We start from the raw sequence: 24,745 nt of genomic DNA on the forward strand, positions 1-24,745 counted from the left end.
TTTATTGCACGTCTATATTCTGTAGGTCTATGTACTTCGCGCCAAGCTAAGTGGCGGTGGTGCCGTGTTTGGCAACATGCCACACAATGAGTCGCTGTCACGATGTGACGGGATCAGTTAGGGGACAGGCGCCGATCGAAATCAAGGATTTTTGAGTCCAGTCGATCAGAACCCCAGAGGGCATCCAGCCATCCAGGTGTGGTCGTGGTGAGGGGCGAGTGCGTGGGGTTAGTGGACCCCGGCCCGCAAGTTGGATCTCTCAACCAGTCTACCTTCCTCGAGCGGTCTGCAGGTGCGCCCTCCGAACGGGTCTAAGACCGCCCGCGATGGAGTCCGTATGCAGGATGCCGGTCTCGTATGTCTGTCGTCTGGCTTCCAAATCTAGTCGTCCTGTGCGGCGGGAATAATGTGTGCAGTCTTATTCGGAAGAGTCGAAAAAAGACCGATAGATTATCAATTATATGGAGCAACGCTCGTGCCAGATGTACAAGTGCCGTTCAAATGGATTCTTGAAAAATCCATTAGTGATCGAGGGCGACCAGGATTCCTTATGAATTTGAATCTGCTTAACAGGTACTCCACGTTGCCAGAATTGACGCTGCGTTCCCAGGATGGATTCTCAGCAAGAAATTTCACTTCCTCAAGGTCGACGATGACGATATGATTATTTTTGCAAACAAGAAAGTTGTTCGGGTTCTCATCATTGTACTCGGCTTTGCATTTCCACAGAGCATATAGTGCTTCTTTAAGATGAGTTTCAATTGTTTTCTCATCAATGTCGGCTTGAGCAGCTTCGTACAGAGTTCTTCCGTCCACGTCAGAGAGAAAAAGAGCACGGCGGCCACGGAAAGAGCCTTTGCCAAGAACAGTTGAAGTGACTGTAGATTGTGGTAGGCGTCAATCTCCTTTTGAAACCCCCGAGAACCATCGTTCTTTTCTACTTTGACGATGAAAGATCTGGGCAGCACAGAGTTTGTATTTGGTTCAAGCTCTTGTCGATATACTGAGGATTAAGCGATGATTTCAGTGGTTGAGCCGATTTTGGAACGATTTCGGTATCCGTCAGCTGGAGTATCTAAGAGTGTGAAAGCTTAGTGGTCTCTTCTGATGAACAAACAGTATCTTGACTCACATTCAAGTGTTCCATGCCTGGCAAAATCGTCTCTATTGTGGATATAGGGTGGTTCATGTTCAGGAGGAGGGCTGAAAGATCAAAGCAAGCAAGAGATTGTATCACGTGAAAATTATATATGTCAGAGATCTGACCGCTGGACCAAATGCCGATATTATTTTGAGGTACAGTATTATTAGACACCTCAGTATCATCTTCTGCGTTGAAGAGATGACTTGTAATTCTTTCAACGATGACGATATAGTTGGAGTCAAAATCAGATTCCCTTTGGTACACCTACCAATTCTTCCTCGAATACTATCTTGAAAACATCCTAATCTATATAAAGATTACTCGTCGACCTCCCTTTTCTCAGAATAGAGACCCCTTTTTTCATGACGGCAGGGTGGCGTAAGATACTGCATTTGAGAGAAACATCTTTTCACTGAGATTCTTATGTAAGAGACATAAACCAGGCTTGCTTCCATATCCAGTCTGTATAGCAGAATTGTTTTCCCGTGTTCACAAATCATATCTATCAACGCTGAGGTCAATTGCCAAAGCGAAAGTCTATTTCAGATCATGCTTGATAATATCCGCCGCCTTTTCTGCCACCGCGAACACAGTAGCCTGGATGTTTCCCCTAGGTACCAGTGGAAAGATACTAGCATCCACAACTCTCACATTCGTAGTCCCATAAACCTTGAGATGAGAGTCCACGACGCCACCATCCTCCTCAGGCATCATTGCGCAAGTTCCACTGACATGGTACATAGATAAAACAAGTTCTTTGCACAGTTGCTTGGCTTTCTCCAAGTCTGTCAATGGCTCCGGTGTGTGCAGTCGCTCACCTCCTTTCTTGAGGAGAGACGCCATTGGTTCAGTCTCTGCAATCTTGTCCAACCACATGCTGTGGCGGGCATGAAATTCTAGGTCAACTGGATGACGTAGCGTTCCATGGTCAATAATGGGAGCAGCTCCCGCTTTGGCAGACTGGATATGGACCGATCCACGGGACAGCGGATAACTAAGGAGGGAGACAAGGCTGATGAAAAATCCCGGATGGCCCATACCAAACAGACGCTTAGGGTTATCGCCTTCTCGTGCTAGCATCTGGAATGGCGCCATGATGTACTGAGTTGTAGGTTCTTCTGGATCCATAAGCAGCTCTTGTACTGCCTTGAATTGCTTCTTCTGTGCTCGGGGAGTGCTGGGGCTTTCGATAGACGTTTGGAGATTTTGAAGCAGTTTTTCACGCTCTTCCTCGGGGAGGTTGACACACGGCATAAACGCGGAGACAAAGGGAACCATGCCTAAGGGACCTGAGCCATCCGTCTGATAAGCAGTCATTGCGGCGGCCGCGACGGCAGGATCCCTGGCCATATCACCGGATGGAAGCCCATCCTCAACTTCGTATCCAAACGCAACAATGCCGTGGTCTTGCAAATTCTCCCCAACGCTAGGGTTGTTGATAATCGGGGCAATCCCGTGAGCCCGGAGGACCTTCTCATCTCCAATACCAGACAGCTCTAAAATCTGAGGCGTTTGTGTTGCTCCTGCAGCAAGAATGACTTCTTTGTTGGCTAAAGTAGTGTGCGTCTTCTGGTCCTTCAAGAATTGAACGCCAGTGGCGGTGACTCTGACGCCTCGTCTCTCGAGCGCAATGTTTTGAACCAAAGCCCCTGTCACAACTCGTAGGTTTGGCCGGGCCTGGGCTTCCGGCCCTAGATAAGCGGCTCCAGCATGGCTCCTAGTGTGGGTCGTTGGATCCACTGCACCTGGAGTCACGAAGGGTCCGGTACCAGCACCGTTGATCGGATCATCGACCTGTGGATATCCCAACGTTTTGAACGTCTCCATCCACGCAGCGTGATACGGCATATATTGGTCTCCAAATGACACCTGAACAGGACCATCGGCACCTTGATCCTTCTGATCATACTTCATCCCCTTGAAAAATTCACGGTTTGCATCCGAAGGTGGAGTGCCTTTTTGAAACTTGCGAATATACGGGGACAGGTCATCCCAACCCCAGCCGTGGTTTCCCAATGCCTCCCATGCATTCAATCCGGAACGCGAAGGGTAAATAACCATACCAAAGTTAATAGCTGAGGAGCCTCCGAGCGTCCGACCTTTGCTTGCTAGGAGTTTGCGACCGTTGAGTTGTTCCTACACCCCGGCTCCATTGGTGAGCCACAATTGATAAGACTGTTGTTAATTGATTAACGGGGCAACGTACCTGAGCAATTGATCGAAAGTTCCAATCGAAGTCTGCATCCTCAAACGTGGTCACCCCTAAGCCCGGCACCATAATTCGAGGATCGTTGAGACGATTGGTCCCTGCCTCCAGGACAATGACACTGACATTGGGGTCTTCTGTAAGTCTGTTGGCCACCACCAAGCCCGCAGTTCCTCCACCGACAATGACAAAGTCGAACTGTTTGTTCTCGAGTCCTTCAATGGACTCTGTATCCAATGGCACCATGACTGAAATTTTCGGGTGTTGAGTTTCTCGGCCCTGTTCTAGCACTGCAGAAAATTCTGAAGAGAGTCACAGAATGCAAGGTTACAGGATTTCTCTGAATATGTTACCCCTCATGGTCTTATTAACCCCCCTGAGAACAAGGCTAGAAAAGCTGCTTCGCCAGTGGCTTCATAAGCGACCAATGGCGCAGTAACGGCGGAGCAAAGGCGTGGTAACGGCGTGGTAATAGATCCAACGAATAAGTGAATAATTATGCTTCACAAGTTTTAGTCTTCAGTGCGGGTGCTCCGGGAGATTCCGTGGTTCTAAGCGAGCTTCAAGCTTTCCCAAACCCCGCAGCCGTAGGGATTCATCGTATCAGAGGCTAGGGAGGAATTGACTAGGCTGCCTTGAAACCCCATGACAAGTCGTAAATTGGTGGCGGCCCCCAATGAGACCTGAAAATGGATATGGTGTACGTACTGTCAACAAATACGGATAGTACCGAACCGTAAGCTGTGGAGACGTGGGGGACCGAGCACAGGCATTAGCATGAAGGCGATTTTAGTCCACTCAATCTCTTGCTCCTTCTAGTCAAACTTGGATCATGTCAACCTGTCAATAAACGGCACATGCTCACAGAAGCACACTGCATGGTTATGCTGCAATGGGTTCCTATGGACTCGAATCGAAAGATGGCAGGGAGGTCGTGATTGTTATAATTGTTCTAGGATGGGTTTCGATCTTCTCCACGATCCTTCGGGTTGTATCCCGGAAAATGAGGAATATCAGCTTGGGACTGGACGATTATTTCATGCTGGTTGCAATGGTGTGTTCATTGGCTTCTCCCGGTCGGTGCTATTTCTGACTGAAAGTGCAGTCTATGGTGATCGTCTCGTCGATAGTTGTCATCTTAGGTATGTTTTTTCTTGACTACAAAGGTGGCAATGACTTACAAATGGACTTTCTTAGCTGTTACAAAAGGAGGCGTGGGACACCATGCGATCACAATGGAAGGAAAAGGTGGCTTGGGACCACACACGACTTATGTCAGTTTTGCAGACATTGAATTTGTGCTGAAGGTATGAGAAATTGAATGAACCTTACAATGGAAGTCCACTAACTGATTCCGCCTTTTACAGATGATTATTATCTGTCAAGCACTCTACGGAGTCGGTCTCGCCCTTGTCAAAACGTCGATGATGATCCTCTACTACAAGCTTTTCGGCTCGAAGCCGACAATGCGAATTGCAATCTACGTGACAGGTGCGATCGTTTGGGCCTGGGCTCTGAGTATTGTTCTAGAGTCTTTTCTTCTTTGCCAACCAATCGAGTTTAACTGGAACCCCACGCTGCCAGGCGGCAAATGCGGGAATCGGAACGTTGCCTTTGTGGTGGCCGGGGTTCTGAACATGGTCACCGACCTCATGGTCATGTCACTGCCAATCCCGTATATCTGGAAATTACAGCTACCGGTCGGCCGGAAAGTGGGTTTGACCGCAGCTTTCACGCTGGGACTCTTGTAAGTGCCACTGCTCTTCTATTAAGAGTCGGGAATACCTACGAGTATGTGACTAACATGCATTCAACCAACAGCGTCAGCGCCATTAGCATGGTCCGCGTGGTCAGCCTCATGCACATCAATTTCGCCGATGTGACCTACACCTTGCCCATTCCTTTGATGTGGAGCATTGTCGAAGAGCAAGTCGCCATCGTCGCTGGTAATTTACCTTTCCTCCGTCGTGTTTTCTCTGTGGTGCTTCCTGCAAGTTGGCTGGGCTCGTCAAGACGTGCGACGGCCGGGAGTTCGAAAAGGTTTAGTGGCAGACAAAGATCTACCCAAAATTATTCTCTTACTTGCATAAATGCTGGTGTGAACAGGAGTGAGAATATATCGGAGAGAACGAACAACAAAGATCAAACCACCGAGACAACTAGGTGGAGTGATGACGGTATAGATGGACGGTCAGATACTGAGTTGGCGTCGAACGGAGCAGCTCCTGATGGAATTCAGACGTGGAAAGACTTCCGGTTTGAGTCCACAATGTGATTTGTGACCGACCGTAAAATCAGTCTTTTATCTGATCTCGCTTGCAAATTTCTCAGCTGTTGATCGCCTCCTGCGAATGGAAAGATCGATGTATCTTGGAACTCGGTTGTGTTGGACTGGAGATACCGCCTATTCAGCCAAACATCCATATCTTGGAAGAGATTCTCAGGATGGTACTCCTGTTGCAGCCAGGAGCCCGTGCCATCTGCGATATAGATCAATTTCCACTGTGGATCATCTCATGGATAAGTTCATGCTTTGAAACAGCAAGGTTTGGGGCCATCTTGGTTCAACAAACTCGTGATTGGTTAAGATGGCCCTTGTGGGGGGGGGGGGGGGCTTTTTGAAGGTGGGGGTATGAAGGTGTAGGATATATTGAATTTACAAGCGAATAAATACATACATAGTGAAGGCATACCTAGAGTAATTGATAGTGACTAGTATTTTTTATGTTTTGGTTCTTGGAGATCTATCTTAAACCGTTTATCTCTGATAATTCAGGGAAGCATTCATTTGTCTTGCATCTGTACTCTTTGGATTTTCTGTGACCACATCTGCGCGAAGGGTTGTACGCCTGATACTAACCCCCGTTTAGTACAAAACTGAAACGAGGAGGAGGCTTGAGCGCAACCAACTACTTATCTCCTCCAGTATATCTCATTGGATAACGACTAGAACCGACCGCCTTCTGAGTTTGGGTGAGGCACTTTCATTCCTTGTAACGCTTACTATTCCAGGGCCGACGGACTGCTATAAGTGCCTTATGTGGAACAGCTTCCGACCATTATTCTTGAATCAACGCCCCCGGCACTTAATAAACACTGCGTTACAAAGATTCAAAATGATGAGTTCTGGGAGTGATTATAACGTGAAATTTAGTACGCCGACTGCATCAAGAGCGGTGCCGAAGAGCTCGAGCGACAAGAGCCACTGGGTGAGAGATGCAGGAGGTAATGGGGAAGTGACGGGCTTTACAAATCCATGGGAAAGTTCTCGTGTATTGTCCTTTCCTGCACTATTCAGGGCCATGATTCAGTGTGTGCTTTCCTGGCCCAGCATCTATGCACATCAACAGTAGTTCAATTGCTGACATGGGCCTTCAGGCACAAATTCTTCTCTGGAGACAGCCAGAGGCCTGATACTACCTCATCAACTGTACCTGTCGTCAAACCAAACTTCCTCCCGTCTAGAACTGGATGCCAAGCTCTGCGTGCAACATGGTTAGGTCATGCCTGTTACTTCGTTGAGTTTCCGACTGGCCTACGGTTTCTCTTTGATCCCGTATTCGAAGACCGCTGTTCTCCATTCTCCTGGATAGGCCATAGAAGGCTTACACCCAAGCCTTGTGACATCTCTGATATTCCAACCATTGATTGTGTAAGTCATTCTTTCACTCTCCTCGGTTCACTGGTAGCTGATATATCTATGATGAGTAGGTTATCATAAGCCACTCTCATTACGATCATCTTTCGTACCCCACCATCCTTGAAATTAAAAAACATCACCCTTCGGCCCAATTTTGTGTCCCAAAGGGTCTCAAAAAATGGTTCGCTGACTGTGGCATCAAAGACGCTTTCGAGCTCGACTGGTGGGAGGACATCGATCTCACATTGGTGAAGTCACCCAACGACGATGATGTTAAGGCTAGAATCTCATGCCTCCCTTGTCAACATACATCTGCGCGTACTCCTTTTGATAAAGCAGCCACATTGTGGGCTTCTTGGTCTGTTTCCTCAGGTGGTAAGTCAGTGTACTTTGCAGGTGACACTGGCTATCGCGCAGTCCCGCATTTGCCTAAAGACGTTGATGACTGGGGATCAGATTGGCGAATTACGGGGACCATTTGATCTTGGCCTGATCCCAATAGGAGCGTATAAGCCACGACATGTTTTAAGTTCCATCCACTCGAATCCCTATGACTCCGTTGAGATCTTCAAGGATACGAAATGTAAAAAGGCGATTGGAATTCACTGGGGAACTTGGGCCGCGGCGGAAGAGGATGCGATGGAACCACCACAGTTATTGAGGAAAGCACTCGCTAAAAGCGGACTTCCTGAGACTGGAGTATTTGACGTGTGCAATATTGGGGAGAGTAGGGAGTTCTGAGATTTAAGTGTCTGATGAGTTCATATTTTAATAATCTGGTGGATCGCATTCACCGATTTTCCCGAGCATTCAAACATTTACCAGAAGTAATGTGCCTGTGATATGCAACAAGTCCCACTATCTTCTCCACCTCTGGTTGTGTCAATTAATTGACTTTGATTTCACACATGTGTTCTACCAGAAATACATCAAGAGAAGATAGTGGGGACGTTTCCTGTCCTGACCGAATTCAGTTTAGCGCGATCGGAGTGGTGTGGACGTGGATATTGCTACTGCAGCCATTATTTTCTTTATTCTAGATCTACCAACAGGGAATATGGGGTTAGATAATCACAGACACGAGAAGAAACGGTCGCGGATACAACAATGGGTGGATTTCGGGAAAGCTGGCGATATACAAATTCCTCCGTGGCAGGCGGCATGAGCACTTAAACTTACGTTCTGCGGGCTGAATCTCTCGGAGATGTCGATTCTGCGGTCATTGATAACAGGCCAAGGCCTACAACAGCGTTATCATGATTGCGTCGCCTCCGCTCCTGCGACTCGAACGGCCGGAGATAGGTGGTCGCGATTGACGAAGAATCCGCGAACTGACCTCGATCCTCCGAAAGAGACCAGGGCACAATTATTAATCACTACTAGGAATTGAGGGAAACAGAAAGACCCTTTCACCGAACTAATGAGAGAACTTATCCCCGTGAAGATCTTGCTTCTCAGTTTCCTAATCTTCGGCATGCTCAAAGCAACCATGATAAAACCTGTCGCTGAAAGTGCCATCTACCGCCTCGCTGGCCTAGGGGGCTTACTGGCTGGGCAGACCATAACCTCAAAGACGTAAGGGAGTGCTCGCGATAGGCCCCAGCCTCATGCATGGACCCGATCTCTCGCGCAAAGAGATGAAGGAGCAGGCCGATCGAATCGGAAAGACCCTCGTCAGATGGGCCAGTGAAGCCTCCAATGGCCCCTTCGAGCCCGAACTCAACATTCGCAGCCCATGCGAGAATTATCTGCTGACTCCGGTAAATGTCGAGCTCATGTTCGGGCGCCGCAGTCAGCCGCACCTGATGCAACTGTTCAATGAACATGCACCAGATGGGGCTGCTTCGCGACGCTCTCCTTCCGTTCCGGAAGTTCGACGAGGTACTGATTCCCATCGACAACCAGGCTGCTCGGGGCATTCGTCATCTGGAGCCCAGTCGCGCGCAATTCCTGACGACCCTCGTCACCCAGAGCGTGACTCAGGTGTCAGTGCTGGCATATGCTAAAGCACTTCTGGCGCCAGATCTGCCCCGGACCGACACCGGCGGTTATAGTTTCCAGTACGAGCATGGCTCCATCTTGCCGGCCGTCCTGAGCGGCGAAGGGACCCCTTTCCACTTGTTGGAGTACGTCCCCGCCAAGTTCGATCCATCCCAGAAGAACATCCTGTTCGACTACGAATTCTCAGACTACTATACTACCCCGCGTCCTGAGATTCCCGCTGGCTCCGAGGTGCAAGTCGAAGATCTGCGGAAGTTTCCCTCGGAGTCCGCATATCCTGTGGTTCAGAATGCCAGTCTGGGCCTGGTGCCATCAACCGAGTCCATTGCAGAGACCGCAGCGAAACCCCGTATCCATCGCGTCGGAGGAGTTGTGACTATCGGTATTTTGAGTGTAGTTATCCCAGTCCATGATGCTAGGAATGAACGATGAATGGCTGGAGATGTGCATGAAGATGATGGAGGCGGTAGGCAATGCTATCATAATGTCAAAGAGCGAATAGATTAAACGATGCGCCTCAGCCGTTCTGACTAATAATAAACGGTCTCGAGCCAAGGTGGTATTTTACCATAGGCATCCAGTTCTTTCAGGTGCGCTAGGCTAGTGCTCACTAGCGCCCCTCGATGAAAGCGCCCCTAAGGCAATATTGAAAATATTCAAAGACCCCCTATATATCCTCAATACATAATAGAGAATAGATCATAACAAGAAAAACTAATAATATGCCCTGGTTGTTCGAATATTAAGTTATACAATATAGCCTCAACTATGGTGTTTCGTGGTGGCATCTCGCCTACAATGGCCACTCGCTTACCGAACGTTCTAGCCCTGCATGACATGGGATCCCTGCTGTGCAGCTCTATCGATGGGGGCCGTGACACTCTCTGCCAATTTCCGAAAGAACCAAATTGCTAAATTCCTTTTGTTTTTTATGACCGGGGACGACGCCTTGTAAGAATATCGTAGTTAGTGGCTATAGTATAGGGAATATAAAGCTTGTCCTAGGCGTAAAAGCCTATAAAGATGTTAGAAGTGAAGAGAGGCTTTGGCGCGTACAACTTGATTATATTATTTCAAGAGCTATTCGTCAGTGAATTGAACCATGGGTCTTACTCTCCGTCTTGTACTCCAATCGTGCCTGACAGGATGCTTAAATTTTCAGACCCACTGAAGCCTTCGGTAACCGCTGTCGGGCCTCAGGCAGATATCCCGACTGGTACCTGGCCAGGAGAATCCAGGAATAGGATGAGTTCAGAACACCCAGACTCATGTATGTACTCGCCTCTGACGTGAATCGGACCAGAGCTAAAACTGCTCCGCCGAGCTGCCATGTCGGCCTCCGAATTTCCGAACCAAAGTCAAATATACTCATCCGACACTTATTCGGAAGTGGCATGCGAGATCTACCTTGGAAGCTACTGTAACACGCAAATCATATGAGCTCCAATCTATTCACCCATGCAGGGGCTCGACTGGCCCCTGTCATCAGTTCGCTTTCTAGCGGAGTTTCGGCGCGGGTTATGTGCGGGTGAGTTTTTTTTTCATATGCGGGCGGGCGAGTGAGCTCACCCGCCCGCCCAAATAAAAAGAAGCTAGAATTTTCGAGAGCTTTGAATTGTTTCTTTTACAATGAAAAGGCATATTTAAGCATTATCATTCCATTGGGATTGCTTTATAGCTTCAAATCGCTTGTTTTGTGCGTGTTCTAAACTGCTGCGAGACACAAGATTCTCCCGTCAACGGACTTCAAATTGCCTTGCTGGAATAGCTTGAACTAGCAATGCCTTCAATCTCAACACTCTCAATTTTCTACATACTGGCGTCTACAATTCAACTCGCACAAGCAAGTGTTATTTCTCTCCACCCAACAATCGACACCATGCTCTCTGCGAGATCACAGACTACAACCTCGGGAGGCCTCTCCCAAGACGAAAAAATCACCCTCTACGTCGTTGCAGGCGTAGCAGGTATCTTAATCATCCTGGGACTTGCAATCGGCATCTTACGCTCCCGCCACCACAAAGCATGCAAATATCAAGCACGCGGCGTGACGAAGTCCATTCTGAAAAAGATTCCTATCATCCAATATGACTGCGAATCTACGCGGAAGTCAAGCTGCGATGGATCTATCGACTCTTTAGACGAGAAGTCGGATTTCGTCGAGCACACGGCAAATCACACTTGTCCGATTTGTACGGAAGATTTCGTGCAATATCAGTTGCTGCGTGTTTTGCCTTGCGGGCACCAGTATCATATGAAGTGTATTGAGGATTGGTTGGCGAGGGGATCGAATTGCCCTGTTTGGTAAGTTGATTCCTATACCATTGTTTGAGTGTATACTGACTTCGATACAGCCGCGTTGATCTCAAGCCCGAGACACAACGAAAGTCTACTAAAAAGGATGAAATGACTCCGGATCTGGAACAGGGCCAGCCTCAGATGCGGCATGACCGGAGTCTACATGATCGTATTGTTGAAGGCCTCTACGGTCTGCGCTAGTGGCATTAATAGAGCTTGGAATGTTCAGCGATATGCATAATAATGAGATATGATTTAATACATTCACCCCCGTCGTACGTATACCCATGTGTAATATCCAATTGTAGAAATCGTGGCCAACAGCGATGCCAGCGTTAGTACGCCGCCGGTGATGATTCCCTGCTCAAAGAAGCCGATTTTGAAACCTGGGTGTTGATTTGTCGACGGGAGTGGTGCTAGGGCGGAGCGCCAGAGGGTGGTGGTGTTGGTGGCGTTGTCTAGAATTGTCTGGGCTGTATAGGCGTTTGTGGGTGGGATGATTAGTTGGGGGCGCGGGCGCTGGAAGGATGCTATGGCGTAGCGAGTGTCCGGGCTGTATGGTGTGTTGCGGGGCAGGGCAGGGCCGACTACTTTGGTTAGACTCTTTGTGATAATAGATTGAGGATGGGCATACTCAGCATGTGACTGGGGATGTGATTCACCCATGAGATGTCGGCGTCGATGAATTGGGTCAGATACTTTGCTGAAGCCGGAGCTGCAAATGCGTACGTTGCGGCGAGTGTCTCGTTGCTACTTTCATTAGTGAATACCATTATCTCTACCCTGAAGGCACATACCAGTTAATGTCGATGGCATCATCCAGGCTGGTAACGGGGTGTACCAGCAACACTTTCTCCTCAATCTTCCTTCGAAGCAACAGCGAGTTCCTATTCATCATTAGCACGGGACAAATACCGGATATCACCTACGTACCTGTCCTGCACCTCCACAATTCCCCAGTGGCTCCCCGAGACTAGCGCTCGTGCACTCCGCTCCTTTTGAATAGAGTCCAGTAAAGCAGAGCGCCGTGAGACGGGCATCTGTCGAGCTTCGCCGTTTTCACCAGCAAGATATTTTGAAGCATGCTGAATAACCGCCTCAACAAACGGCTTCATAGAAAACTCGTTCACCAAAACCACATCCGGGGCGTAGGCTGAACGGCCACCAAGCGCAAATCGAGCTGCCACTAGGGCTTGCGCAGCTTCGGCAACATCGGCCGTGCGATCAACAATGGCAACAGTTCGGGCGGTAGGCGAGATCAAGCCGCTTGGAGCATCGGATTCACTTTGCGCAACCAGCAGTGTCTTGCTCATGAATGAAGTATCGGGCCGCTGAGCGGTTATTGCAAAGGTATCATGATCTAGTGCCTCTGGAAGAATCTGGCGCAAAATTGCAGGTAGAGCCATTGTTGTTTGAGGCAGCTAAGACAGTCAGCATTATTCGCTAATTTGAACTGAATAACTCACCTCCAGGACAATGCAATTCCCCGCCGCAAGAGCGGCCGTCAGGGCAGAAATGACGGAGAAGAACAGCGTATGTGTGCATGGCACGATGTAAACGATTCCAGCGCCGTGCAAGCCATCTGCATTATCCTTCCCGTGCGCAATGCGATACTCAACCTTCAAGTCTTTCTCCAAACTCAGCGACATGTAATGTGTTCGCAGCTCCTGTAGGGCTAAGAGGACCTCAGCGCGAATTTCTTGAAGAGAGTGGCCCGAGTCAGTGCGGAGCGCATCTTGGATCTCTGCAACATGTTTCACGAGCACGGATTGTAAGCGATGGAACTGTCCTTGACGGTACCGTGTGTTCTGGGTGCGGCCGTCAATATTAGCAGCAACAATGCGCGAAAGATCCATGATGACCGGAATGCGAACAACAAGAAAAAAGAATTGACAGAGCAGCTCGAAGATGAGATACTTGAAGCACGCGCCCACTTGCATAGTCCGCTCTAAGACCCGCTCGGAGTCTCGTAACCCCGAGATTCCCCAGTCTTCGGGAAGTGGAGGAGAATGCGGGCCCGCAACCCTAACTCCATCCCAAGCTCACCACCTCCTCCGCGCCTGATAATGCCGTTTCTAAGTCTCTGGAAAGCGTTCGGATCTCTCTACTCTATCCTCATCATGTCTATCACGGTCACCACTACCAACACGACCTCGCTATCCGTTCTCGCCGACTATGAAGTCCACCACAGCGGCGCGGAGGATGCTCTCGCGCTGAACCAGTCTTCTCAGCCCCAACAAAATTCTCTGCCAACTTGGCCGACTCATCATCGTCGAATTCCGGCTTATCGACCTACGAATAGAGAATTGGATTATACGCAGCGGCCGGCAGGGAATGGTAATCCTGCGGAGTATGCTTTTATTCAGATTATGTTGCATGGTGTTTGGCTTAATGCGGTAAGCATATCTACTCTAATTGAGCTATTCTGATGTTAACGTGAATATAGTCTGCCGCGAGGCTTTGGCGGTTTACTGGAGGGAGGATCAATGATAAGATATTCCACTACCAAGTTGGCGGGGAGTGGTGATTGCACTTCCTTCGTGTTTGATATTACAATTTACAAGTTGAAGACTACATTTCATTTACATATCCGATCATATATTCACTTCTTCAATCCTCCGATTTGTCTATAAGAAAGGGAGTCACACTGTAACATCTCTCCAAGTCCTAGACACATCTTCAAGTACTAGCCCGCACCCCAATCCCATCAACAACCTCCCCCAACTTCTTCCCCCCAACCTCCATCTCCGTCGCCGGCGCAAGAACATAAAGCATCCTCGCCCACTGCGGCTCTCTCCGCCCCTTCTCATCGACAAGGTCGGGCGTAACGTTCCTCCAAGCATGATTTGTTCCCCGCTGCACGGCAACATCCCCCCTCTTCAACAGCCTCGTCTCACCGGAATCAAGCACAAGTTCAACCTCTCCTTCCAGCACAACTCCGTAATCCAAACTCACGGTGCGGTGCATGGGACTCAGGGCTCCGGGCTGCATGTCCACGATGCGGCACACGTTGCCGGTGGAGATTGTAATTCCCGGTGGAGTTGAGAGGTAAGCGCTGTACTCGCTGATGTCGGCTTCGTTGTTGAGTTGCGCGGGGAAGTGGTCAGATGTGTAGGCTAGGCTAAAGTCTGCGCCGTCGGCTAGGCGTTGAACTGGCATTTGTTCGGAGAGGGTGCTTGAGAAGACGGCTTGGCCGGCGCTATTGTGGGTTGTTATGTACCGGTTCAGCGGGCGGATGTTTTTGGGGGCCTTGACGGCCATTGTATAGGTGGTTTGTGCTGTGACTTGACTTAGGGTATGGTATGTCCTTTGAAGGTGTGGTTATGTCCGAGGTACTTGCGTGTTCCTGATCTATATCTTGTTTGGTCCACTTCGGGACCACTTTCGACCACATCGGCTCCCGGCTCCAGACTGTGGGGTCGGACTTCGGACTTAACAATTGGAGATATTCGGATGTGAGGGGTTCAGATGTAGTGATTAAGTCATAGCTTCATTATAGTACTCGCTGGTTCCTAGATAATGCATATGCTGTAAAGTATAGGCCCTCGCCCTTGGCCACCTGGGAAAGGTGAAAATGAAGGGTCAGAAATCCGAAATAAACCTCTGAACAAAGATTTATAATATTCAAGCTCGTAAGATACCTGTGTACAAATTTGAAGTGCTCATTATACAAAGAAAAAATGAATTGAATCTACTCCAAGGATAACCTATCTATGACATGCTCCACCCTCTCCAAACTAACTACGGAATAATCGGCAAAGTAACATAGTTCTCCCCCCGCCCAAAGTGAATATGATTCTGACCCTCAAAACGCGCCGTAGACCTATAAACACCATTAGCAACCACTCAACCGACCCATAGGCCTTGGAAACATACCGATCAATGGGCGAATTATGTTGGAACAACCCACACCCCTGTGTATCCCCACTAGAAACCTCCAATACAATCTTTCCTCCCTTCTCAACAACCACATTCGTCGGCCAGACCTCCACATCAACCGGGTAAATTTCACCCGGAATAACAGGCCGGACATCCGTCGAGTAGTAATCCCGATGAGGCAGCCAGGGTCTGTGACACGGGTGCTCCGGGTTCGTCTGGCGCATGGATACACGCAGCCAGCCTTTGCAAAGCGGAACGGGATCACCGGCCGTACCGGTGTAAAAGACCTCCTTTCCTGAAGGTGAGATGTGGCGCAGTGTGATAAAGAGGTCCATATCCTTTGGTGTAGGTACGCCTGGCTTCGGACTCATAGAGACGTTCAGATGCGCGATGATGTGGCCCGTGATCTCGGTTTCCTTTTCAAAGGCGGTTGTGGTAAATTGGACGAGTCTGGGGTTGTCGATATCTCCTAGGGCTTCGTAGGTGATTTTCACTGGTCTTTCGACTGGTGCGTGGGTCTTCAATTCCCGCTTGGACGTGAGATAGTACTTTGTGTACTGCGTGCGAGCAATAGGCCATTCGTGCTCGGTTCTTCGCTCGAATGTCTTTTCACCGGCTGCGTTGTTGTGTCCTACGTCGCCTTTGCGAAGGACCATGTCCACCTTGGGTGCTTTGCCTGTCGACCAGCCTGCGCGATCTTCACCTTTGAGGAATGCATCTAGGAAACTGCGCTGCAGCTCGACTTCCTCTGCGTAGTAGAATGGTAGATCGTGGCGGCCGGTGATGAAGCGGAGATACTTCAACTCCGATCCAGCCTGCGTCCACCCTTCCACATTGCCCCTCAGGTGAAGAAGAATCCCACCCCAGTTCGCAACGGATAGCAACGGCACAGTGATATCAGACATACTATACTCCTTGGACGCATAGTACTCATCATCCCGGAAGGCATTCACCTCATTATCAACCGTCTGATCCTGGCGATTCGCAACCAGCTCCTCCTCACTCAGATCACCCTCGATAGTATCGGGTCCCCAGTTCCTAGCAGCCCGACCAGGCCTTCCGTACTGGTTACTTACGACCTGCCGATCCCACCAGAACTTGATAAACTTATTCGACAGGATCCCACCATGTCGGCACCGGTCACGGTAATAGTCAGACATCCCCTCCCAGGGAATCATACACGCGAGGCCCTTCGGTTGCCGCGCGGCGACGCGCCATTGACTTCCGGCGTAATAGCTGATTCCCAGGAGTCCGACTTTCCCTGAAGACCACTCCTGTTCAGACGCCCATTCCACAACGTCGAAAAATGCTTCGCTAGTCCCCCGAGACATGGTGTCAAGTTTTCCCATTGACTGGCCTGTTCCACGCTCGTCGGCGCGCACGACTGCGTAGCCTTGTGATGTCCAATATCCCGGATCTGGTGTTTCCCATGCTGAATGCTGCGAGCGTTGCTCGGGGTTGACTTCGCTGAAGCTTTGGGGGTGGAAGTCGGAGTACGGGATGTCTTTTCCGTAGGGGCCGTAGGTTACCAGGACTGGGACCCTTTCTGAGGGTTTTGGGCGGTAGACGTTGCAACGGACTAGGCCCGAGCCATCTCTGAGCGTTATGGTGGCATTTTGCTCGAAGATGTAGGTCGGGGTTTCGTGCTTGGTGGTGATGTCTTGGATCTGGCTCGGCATTTTGAATACAGTAGCAATTTTAGGGATTAAAATGAGGGGAAATTGCCAGATTGTAATAAATGGTCCTGTTTATCTACAGACGCACAAATTCATTTACTTCGTTTTATCCCCGCATGTTTGTCCCGATGTGGAGCCGAAACCGTCTCCCGAGAATATTCACCCCGATGAGGTGGGTGACATTGGGAATCCAAACGGAAATGCCAGGAACTAGTTAGTAATGGTAGTGGCTGCCATAAATATTAATTCGGGCCCACGCGGATGGCTTGGAACTTAGAAGGCTCATAGCTATCGAGATAGTTACAGCTGTCCAGAAAGCTAATCAAGTCATAAGATGGCGATCAAAGAGCTCAAAGACTTGAACAATCCAGAGGATGGTCTCCGCATTCTGATCATCGGCGCCGGTATTGGTGGTCTTACTGCTGCTATTGCACTGAGACAGCAGGGCCATCGCGTTGAAGTGAGTCTTTTCCAGTTATCAGTTACCCGTTACCTAGGAATGAAGGACTGACCGCAGAAGCTCTTCGAACGCTCGCGCTTCGCGAACGAAATCGGCGCTGCTATCCACCTGTCGCCGAACGCCAACGGCGTCCTTCAACGGCTTGGAATTGATGCGACTAAGTTTGGGGCTGTAGAAGCCGAGCTGGTGGGTCCTGTACATTTCCCAGGATTGGAGTCTCACTAACGGTATAGCTCCGCGAATACACGCCTGATGGAGAACCGGTGCACATCACTCAGCTTAAAAACTCGGCTGGGATGTGGAGACATGTACGTCTTTAATGACCCCCAGAAAATAATGGCAAGCTAACCAGGCTCAGCGCTGGCTCCTTGTCCACCGCGCCCATTTCCACGAAGGCCTCAAAGCGGCCGCTCAAGCCTCAGACCGTGGTCCATCCGCAGTCCTACACACGGCCAGCAAAGTAGTCGACGTCGATCCTCACCTGGCAACCGTGACTCTCGAAAACGGCGAGATCATCTCTGGCGACGTGTTGATCGGCGCAGACGGCGTACACTCTCTAACAAGAACTAAACTACCGACGATCAACACCCCATTCAGTTCTGGCAAAAACGCCTTCCGCTTCCTAATGGCCCGCCAACAAGCACTCGGTGATCCTGAAACCAATAGCGTCGCGCGGGACTTCGGAGCAGTGGATATGTGGGACTCGTCTGATCGGCGCGTGGTCATTTATCCGTGTGCGAATAACGAGTTACTCAATTTCGTTTGTATCCATCCGGACTCGATGACTACTATTGATGTCGGTGGGGATTCTTATAATCAGCAGATTGGAAAGGACACGCTGCTTGATGTGTTTAAGGATTTTAATCCTCAGGTGAGAAAGTTGTTGGAGAAGGCGGATCCGGTTACTTTGAAGCTGTGGCCTCTCCTGGATATGGATACACTCCCCGAGTGGATAAATGGTAGAATGGCTGTGCTGGGTGATGCCGTTCATCCTTTCTTGCCGTACCGGGCTTCTGGTGGGGCTATGGCGATTGAGGATGCGGTTTCGTTGGCTGTTATGTTACCGAGGGGTATTTCGAGACAGGATGTGCCTGAGAGATTAAAGGTATACCAAATGGCTCGTCATGAACGGGCAACAACTGTCCAGGAGATGACTCGCGAGTCGAGTAAGCTTCTTTCCCAGGAAAAAGGTATGTATTTCCCTTCCCATCCTTGACGTTCCTATCGTAATCAATGCTGGCCCTCTAGCCATGGGCATGGTCGCCTACATCTACGGCCACGACGAGTTCGACCACTCGGCCCAAGTCCTGCGAAAGTACCTCTGGTCCAAAACCCCACACATGTACTGGCGCCAACCCATCGTGTTCGGGCCAATGCCAGGTCCCAGACAAGACTGGATGGGTCGGGATCGAGCACTCAAGTCACTCGAGTCGACCTTCATGACAGCGTCCATCAAGTTCAAGACCAGCCGTACGCTCCTGCAGAACCTCTTCCCGAATGACCGGTACAGCTTTATCTCGCCGAGTACCGTCGCGCGGGCCAGTTTCTCGCAGACCACGCTGAACGGTATGGACTGGTTGGGCGGTGGCGGGTACAGACATATCGGACTGTATATCCACGGCGTGCAGTATAAGAAAGAGAACGGCGAGGTACTCAAGGGTACCTACATGCCTATTCTCTTCGAGAGTCTGGCGGATCCGATTGTCTCGGGGCGCGAAGAGCTCGGCATGCCGAAGCTGTATACGGCCATCGACGTGCACGAGCGGAGCAGCTCGTATCGCCTGCAGACGAGCTGGCAGGGGGCCGTGTGGGGCCATTTCGAGCTCGAGGATCTAGAAGACCAGGATCCCGCGGCCGACAAGGGTACTATCGGAGGGGAGGATGATGATGGCATCTTGGTATATCGATATATCCCCAAGGTTGGCAAAGATACCAAGGGTCAGGCTGAGGCCGAGTACCCCGTTTTCGTGCCGCATGCTCAGGAGTCCAAGGTCCTTCCGTCTCAGGTGACACGTCTGCGACGGACAACAAATGCCAAGGTCGAAATTAGTGCGCTCGGATGGGATGCGCTGCCGACGCTGCACCATGTCGTGACGAGGTTGGCGGAGATTCCAATTGACGAGGTCATTGATGCGAAAATCACCGAGGGGCGGGGTGTGCCAGATGTGTCTAGTGCTCAGCGGATTGAGTAGTTTAGTATCTTAGTGAAGGTTTAAGGATCCCCGTTAAGTATATCATTGGTGCAATAATCTGAAATGTCTTGATTGGGACGAGTGCAGCGAGCTAGATACCAGCAGGCCGATGATTAGGGTTGAATCGTATGACCGAGCTATCCCGTAATGCCCTTACGTGCAGCAGGAACCGCAGCATCGGCACATCACACAGACCCCTCGGACATGTAGGCAAACCGTTTGAGGCTGTTATCGACGGACCCAAGCGGGATTGCCCGGTGATCCGGCTCTGCGGGGTGAGTCAGTCATTGTCAGTGTAATCCGAGGTAAATACTAGCTCAAATAACCAAATGGTTCTGTCTTGAATCGTCACCGCAGTTTCCTTGATTTTGTGACGGGAAAGCGGAGGGGGTAATCAGCTTGGAGGCTCGCCGGGTGAGGCGGTTGGCGCTATCGCGACGTGTAGGACGCAAAGGAGCTCCTGATGCGGGGATCCACGCGTACTGCAATGGGAGTGGACACTGGGCTAGAATAGAACAGCCCAGGATTTACTGGTACTAGTACGGGTGGACCAAAATGTAAGGGGTCTACTGTCTTTCCATCTCCTTCCACTCGTTCCCTTATTTAATCAGCATCGGCTCCGTCCATCGTCCCTCATTCCTGTCCTTTCCCACCCATCCCCGCACCAGCCATGTGAGTTCCCCCTAATGTTGCGCCCGCACTCTCTAACGAAGCTAGGCGTATCACCGTCAGCGTCATCCGCCCCGAGCAGGCGGACTCGGACATAATCAACCTCGAAGTCGGCGGTGACATGACCGTCGAGCTCCTCAAAGCCATCGTGCAAAGCGAAACTTCTATCCCTCCCGAAGCCCAGCAACTCGTCTTCAACAATGCCCTCCTCCAGGACCCTGCGCAAACCCTCGACCAGGTCGGTATCGCCGAGGGCGATATGCTAGGCGTGCACGTCACCTTCCGCCCCGCTCCAAACCAGCCCGCTCCACGAACAACACCCGGCCCCAGCGCCCCTCGCCAACAGCAGATCCAACCCCGTCCGGGCATGCCGGACCCGGAGACGATCCGGCTCCATATCCTAGGCGATCCTCGCGTGCGCGAGGCGGTGCGCAGACAGAATCCCGAGTTGGCGGAGGCGGCCGATAACGCGCAGCGGTTCAAGGACGTGTTGCTTTCGCAGCAGCAGAGGGAGAGCCAGCAGGAGGCGGAGAAGGAGGCCAGGATTGCGATGCTGAATGCCGATCCGTTCAATCCGGCGAACCAGCGGGAGATCGAGGAGATTATTCGCCAGAATGCGGTTACGGAGAACTTGCATAATGCTATGGAGCATCACCCCGAGTGTGAGTTCCCCTTCTGAATTGGGTTTCTTCAAGTTGGGCAGGACTGATTTGGGTACAGCTTTTGGTCGCGTTACGATGCTCTACATCCCCGTCGAAGTCAACGGTCACCGCCTCAACGCCTTCGTCGACTCCGGCGCCCAGGTTACTATCATGTCGCCTGAATGTGCTACGGCGTGCAACATCATGCGTCTGGTCGACCGACGCTACGGCGGTATTGCGAAGGGTGTGGGCACCGCCCCGATTCTGGGACGGGTGCATTCGGCTCAGATCAAGATCGGGGACATGTTCCTGCCGTGCTCGTTCACCGTCATGGAAGGCAAGCAGATCGACCTGCTTCTGGGATTGGACATGTTGCGACGACACCAGGCGTGCATCGACCTCAAGCGCGGGGCGCTGGTTATCCAGGACCAGGCGGTGTCGTTCCTGGGCGAGGCGGATATCCCCAAGCACCTGACCGAGGAGTTCGAGGACGAGCCGACGGTGAAGGGCGCCGACGGTGCCGAGGTGGGTGCTCGTACCGGTGCCGTCACTCACCAGGCGGAGAACAAGCCCGGCGAGTCCAGCAGCGCCAGTGCCAGCGCCAGCGCCAGCGCACCCGAGATCAACATCCGACCAGCACCGCAGGCACCCGCCTCGCGCTGGCCGCAGGATTCGATTGCCAAGATCACAGAGCTGGGATTCACCCGGGAGGAGGCGGTACGGGCCCTAGACGCCGCCGAGGGCGACCTGGACGGGGCAATCGGGTTCTTGATTTAAATGCATTCATTACGGCGTTGGGGAGGGATTTGTATTTAGCGGGTTTCTCAACATTGCACGTAACGAATGTGTACGATTATGTGGTGCATCTCGTTCTATTACTCGCGCTTGGATTTCGGGAGCAGCTGGCTTCGTAGACGGACGACCATATCCAGGGCCATGAATGCACCTTCGACGAATCAGCTAAGTTAGACACTCTCCAAGTGTTGCAGGGGACGGACGGGACATACCCAGAGCTACGTAAGGGCCGTAGAGTGAGGTGATCTGCTGCTTCTCGGCGACGGAGCGGTCCGGCCAATTCCAGACTTCCACCAGGCACGTCAGGGAGGTGACAAAGGCCTGTACCCCGAAAATGAGAAGGTGCACAGGAACCAATGGATGCTCTGGAGGTGACCCACGACGGTTAGCATGAATCCTTCGGGCGGGGATGAATGATGTAGCTTCCGGTCCAGACTGGTAGGTGGAGGTGAATATGCCCCCCCCCCCCCCCCCCTCCTAGGACGTAGGCCGGATTAGAGACGGAAACTCACCGCACAATAAACCCCACACGGCCCACAGGCTCAATGGCACATGGTAGAGGAGTTCCATCCATATAAAGGCCGTGAACCAGGTGGGGGGATCGGAGAAGAATTTATCCCGGTAGGTGGTTATGTAAAAGTCGCGGAGGGACAGGGATAAGTTGGAGACTAGGGAGCTCGGTTGCAGGGGGACGGTGTCGACGAGGAAGATGATGGGAATGTGCGTGGCGAAGAAGATTAGATACGCGCAGTCGCGCTTGCGGGTGGGGAGATGCATGGTGGGCATCAGGGAATTATCTGATGAGATCGAAGGAGAAGACGGCGAAATCCCTAAGAAAAAGTACCTGACAGAGCAGTGGGGCCACCCGACGATCCGGTCATGTTTGCTTTTTTTTGGCGATTTAAGCTCGGAGATCTGGTCCACCACCACGAAGGACCGTCTGGTCGGCCTGGGACGGTTAGAGAACTCCGTTCACCGTTTCATTCGAGTCTGGGACTGAGCGGCCCGATCCCGGGCAGCGAGCCCAATTGATCCACTTGTCAACCAAGGTACCTGGGGCGATTGACATTGCATCACGATGCCGCGTTGGGTCTTTTGAGTACCTCGGTTGTGCCGAGCTGCATCCAGGGTGCCATCTACTCCGTACCGTACGAGGCATCATCGGCGGGATCTAAGCTGCCGGGTTCTCGACGTGTCCGAAGAACGATGAGGTCCAGGACAGACCGCATCTTTGGACGACCAATCAATCCCATCAATCCCGGCAGATGGAGCCTTCCAGACGAACGATCCCGGTCCCAAGTAACTAGTGTGTTCCGGGGGCCAACTCAAACTAGGGGGTGTTCTACGCTCTTCCCCTCGAGACCCGCTACCGTGGACAGGATTCTACCGATCACCGCAGATAATGCAATTGCCATCCCACCTGCATCTTCCTTATCACCCCAACCGCATTAGCGCCACGGAGATTTCTGGCCGAGGTTTGGAGCGGTGAAAATCCCCACGGAACTCACCGGGATTTCCATCCCTTTGAGCTGCTTTTTTTGGCTCGTGCTGACCGCTTCTCTGGCGAGCGCCTCCCACCGACCCGGAGATGAAGGGGGTTGGACGGGCTAGTGTTTGAACAGGGGTGTCCAGGTGGGTTTGGGTTTGACGACTCGCCCCGATCTATATAACGGGGTGGGCAAGCCAACTTATCTGATCAGACCTTTTTATTTTCATCCTATACTTCACACCCCAGTGGGCACCTGCAATCATGCCTTCCTCTGCCCCCTTAATCCGCTCCAAGGCCAATGCCCACAAGCCGGAGGCCCCAATTAGCTATGACATCAACATCCCCTACGTCGATGTGGACAAGCAGTCCAAGGTCAGCACGCCCTACCCTCAGTACCTACCAACCTGGGATCCAATGTGGTTCAACCCACTGCCGCCATTCGACTACCATGACCCGGCCCTGCGCGTCAAGGACCGTTCCAAGCGGAACCTCCTGGGCCCGGATGCCAAAGTCAACCACATCCAGCCGAGCATCGGCTCCGTCGTCGAAGGCGTCCAGCTAAGCACGCTCTCCGACGCCGCCAAGGACGAGCTCGCCTTGCTCATCTCCGAGCGCAAGGTCGTCGCCTTCCCGGACCAGGACCTGATCGATGCCGGCCCCGAAGAACAGGAACGCTTCATGCGCTACTTTGGTAAACCAAACTACCAGCCTGTTTCGGGCACCGTCCGCAATCACCCTGCCTTCCACGTTATCCATCGCGACGGCAACCGCGATGAAATTGAGCGCTTCCTCTCCCAGCGCACGACCACCACCCTCTGGCACCAGGACGTTTCTTACGAGATCCAACCTCCGGGCTATGTCATGCTCGGCCTCCTCCAAGGCCCAGAAGTAGGCGGAGATACCGTCTTCGCCGCAACGGACATGGCATACAAGCGCCTCAGTCCAACACTGCAAGCCTTCCTCGATACGCTAAAAGTCGTGCACTCTTCCGCCAAAATGATCAACCACACCCGGCTCACCGGTGGTCTGGTCCGGAAAGATCCCGTCGACACCGTCCACCCGCTGATTCGGGTGCATCCTGTTACCGGCGAGAAATGTCTGTTCTTGAACGCCGAGTTTATCACCCGTATCCAGGGCATGAAGGAACCGGAGACGAAGTGGATGACGGATTTCTTGATGAACCATATTATTACCGGCCATGACTTCCAGGCCAGAGTGCGTTGGCAGCCTAGGACTATTGTGATGTTTGATAACCGGTCTACCACCCGTGAGTTTCCCTTTCCTGCTGCTTCCTTTCGTTTTCTCCTGATGATGGACCGTGCTGATCTGATCTGATCTGCAGACTCTGCTATCGTCGACTACCTCGATGAAGAATACGGCGCCAAGGCGCGGCATATCTTCCGCCTCATTGCGCTCGGCGAGAAGCCGATTCCCGTGTATGACGAGTTCGAGTAAAGGTTGGGCCCAAAAGCGTGTTTTGTTGTCATAGACGTTGGTTTCGGTTTGGTTATTCTGCTTACTTGTAATGATTCCCTTTTATAGACTGTGCTCTTGGTCTTGTTCTCTACGTTTTACTTTATTTAATGCATGTCCCAGAGGCTGGATCCTGAATTGGTGTTGTTCTAGAACTGCGTAGACGAATAGGAATCCATAGA

At 51.4% G+C, this 24,745-nt stretch overlaps 13 protein-coding genes across 13 annotated transcripts; 8 read left to right on the forward strand and 5 right to left on the reverse strand.

Moving 5' to 3' along the window:
• Positions 1-1,681: 1,681 nt before the first annotated feature.
• Positions 1,682-3,596, reverse strand: N7498_002968 (GMC family oxidoreductase; the record flags this gene model as incomplete). The annotated part of the gene is made up of 2 exons (XM_058450030.1): positions 1,682-3,280; positions 3,351-3,596. 2 exons carry the CDS (start codon positions 3,594-3,596, stop codon positions 1,682-1,684), a joined length of 1,845 nt encoding a protein of 614 aa, XP_058312374.1.
• Positions 3,597-4,353: 757 nt separating this feature from the next.
• On the forward strand, positions 4,354-5,625 carry N7498_002969 (uncharacterized protein; the record flags this gene model as incomplete). The annotated part of the gene is made up of 6 exons (XM_058450031.1): positions 4,354-4,404; positions 4,456-4,492; positions 4,548-4,657; positions 4,718-5,097; positions 5,172-5,390; positions 5,457-5,625. 6 exons carry the CDS (start codon positions 4,354-4,356, stop codon positions 5,623-5,625), a joined length of 966 nt encoding a protein of 321 aa, XP_058312375.1.
• Positions 5,626-6,652: 1,027 nt separating this feature from the next.
• On the forward strand, positions 6,653-7,731 carry N7498_002970 (N-acyl-phosphatidylethanolamine-hydrolyzing phospholipase D; the record flags this gene model as incomplete). Its single annotated transcript, XM_058450032.1, is given in 4 exon segments — positions 6,653-6,660; positions 6,729-7,002; positions 7,062-7,373; positions 7,387-7,731. 4 exon segments carry the CDS (start codon positions 6,653-6,655, stop codon positions 7,729-7,731), a joined length of 939 nt encoding a protein of 312 aa, XP_058312376.1.
• Positions 7,732-8,597: 866 nt separating this feature from the next.
• Positions 8,598-9,423, forward strand: N7498_002971 (uncharacterized protein; the record flags this gene model as incomplete). Its single annotated transcript, XM_058450033.1, has 2 exons — positions 8,598-8,750; positions 8,824-9,423. 2 exons carry the CDS (start codon positions 8,598-8,600, stop codon positions 9,421-9,423), a joined length of 753 nt encoding a protein of 250 aa, XP_058312377.1.
• A 1,447-nt stretch (positions 9,424-10,870) lies between these two features.
• On the forward strand, positions 10,871-11,490 carry N7498_002972 (RING-H2 finger protein; the record flags this gene model as incomplete). Its single annotated transcript, XM_058450034.1, has 2 exons — positions 10,871-11,295; positions 11,346-11,490. The coding sequence occupies 2 exons, from the start codon at positions 10,871-10,873 to the stop codon at positions 11,488-11,490; spliced, it is 570 nt and encodes a 189-aa protein (XP_058312378.1).
• A 63-nt stretch (positions 11,491-11,553) lies between these two features.
• Positions 11,554-13,145, reverse strand: N7498_002973 (uncharacterized protein; the record flags this gene model as incomplete). The annotated part of the gene is made up of 5 exons (XM_058450035.1): positions 11,554-11,876; positions 11,924-12,039; positions 12,087-12,176; positions 12,223-12,710; positions 12,756-13,145. The coding sequence occupies 5 exons, from the start codon at positions 13,143-13,145 to the stop codon at positions 11,554-11,556; spliced, it is 1,407 nt and encodes a 468-aa protein (XP_058312379.1).
• A 264-nt stretch (positions 13,146-13,409) lies between these two features.
• N7498_002974 (uncharacterized protein) lies at positions 13,410-13,816 on the forward strand (the record flags this gene model as incomplete). Its single annotated transcript, XM_058450036.1, has 2 exons — positions 13,410-13,685; positions 13,736-13,816. The coding sequence occupies 2 exons, from the start codon at positions 13,410-13,412 to the stop codon at positions 13,814-13,816; spliced, it is 357 nt and encodes a 118-aa protein (XP_058312380.1).
• Positions 13,817-13,968: 152 nt separating this feature from the next.
• On the reverse strand, positions 13,969-14,550 carry N7498_002975 (cupin domain-containing protein; the record flags this gene model as incomplete). Its single annotated transcript, XM_058450037.1, has 1 exon — positions 13,969-14,550. One exon carries the CDS (start codon positions 14,548-14,550, stop codon positions 13,969-13,971), a length of 582 nt encoding a protein of 193 aa, XP_058312381.1.
• A 480-nt stretch (positions 14,551-15,030) lies between these two features.
• On the reverse strand, positions 15,031-16,847 carry N7498_002976 (CocE/NonD family hydrolase; the record flags this gene model as incomplete). Its single annotated transcript, XM_058450038.1, has 2 exons — positions 15,031-15,112; positions 15,166-16,847. 2 exons carry the CDS (start codon positions 16,845-16,847, stop codon positions 15,031-15,033), a joined length of 1,764 nt encoding a protein of 587 aa, XP_058312382.1.
• A 331-nt stretch (positions 16,848-17,178) lies between these two features.
• N7498_002977 (putative salicylate hydroxylase) lies at positions 17,179-19,496 on the forward strand (the record flags this gene model as incomplete). Its single annotated transcript, XM_058450039.1, has 5 exons — positions 17,179-17,304; positions 17,362-17,490; positions 17,538-17,612; positions 17,657-18,494; positions 18,553-19,496. 5 exons carry the CDS (start codon positions 17,179-17,181, stop codon positions 19,494-19,496), a joined length of 2,112 nt encoding a protein of 703 aa, XP_058312383.1.
• Positions 19,497-20,214: 718 nt separating this feature from the next.
• Positions 20,215-21,583, forward strand: ddiA (putative DNA damage-inducible v-SNARE binding protein Ddi1; the record flags this gene model as incomplete). The annotated part of the gene is made up of 2 exons (XM_058450040.1): positions 20,215-20,827; positions 20,886-21,583. Coding segments are annotated over 2 exons (1,311 nt in total), but the record flags the coding sequence as incomplete, so codon positions are not given.
• A 98-nt stretch (positions 21,584-21,681) lies between these two features.
• Positions 21,682-22,378, reverse strand: N7498_002979 (EXPERA domain-containing protein; the record flags this gene model as incomplete). The annotated part of the gene is made up of 3 exons (XM_058450041.1): positions 21,682-21,752; positions 21,814-21,966; positions 22,114-22,378. The coding sequence occupies 3 exons, from the start codon at positions 22,376-22,378 to the stop codon at positions 21,682-21,684; spliced, it is 489 nt and encodes a 162-aa protein (XP_058312385.1).
• Positions 22,379-23,351: 973 nt separating this feature from the next.
• On the forward strand, positions 23,352-24,545 carry N7498_002980 (TauD/TfdA dioxygenase family protein; the record flags this gene model as incomplete). Its single annotated transcript, XM_058450042.1, has 2 exons — positions 23,352-24,357; positions 24,433-24,545. 2 exons carry the CDS (start codon positions 23,352-23,354, stop codon positions 24,543-24,545), a joined length of 1,119 nt encoding a protein of 372 aa, XP_058312386.1.
• Between the last annotated feature and the right edge of the window lie 200 nt (positions 24,546-24,745).

The sequence above is a fragment of the Penicillium cinerascens genome (assembly GCF_028974065.1).
Source record: "Penicillium cinerascens strain IBT 15544 chromosome Unknown contig_1_segment0_segment0, whole genome shotgun sequence".
Lineage (NCBI taxonomy): Eukaryota > Fungi > Ascomycota > Eurotiomycetes > Eurotiales > Aspergillaceae > Penicillium > Penicillium cinerascens.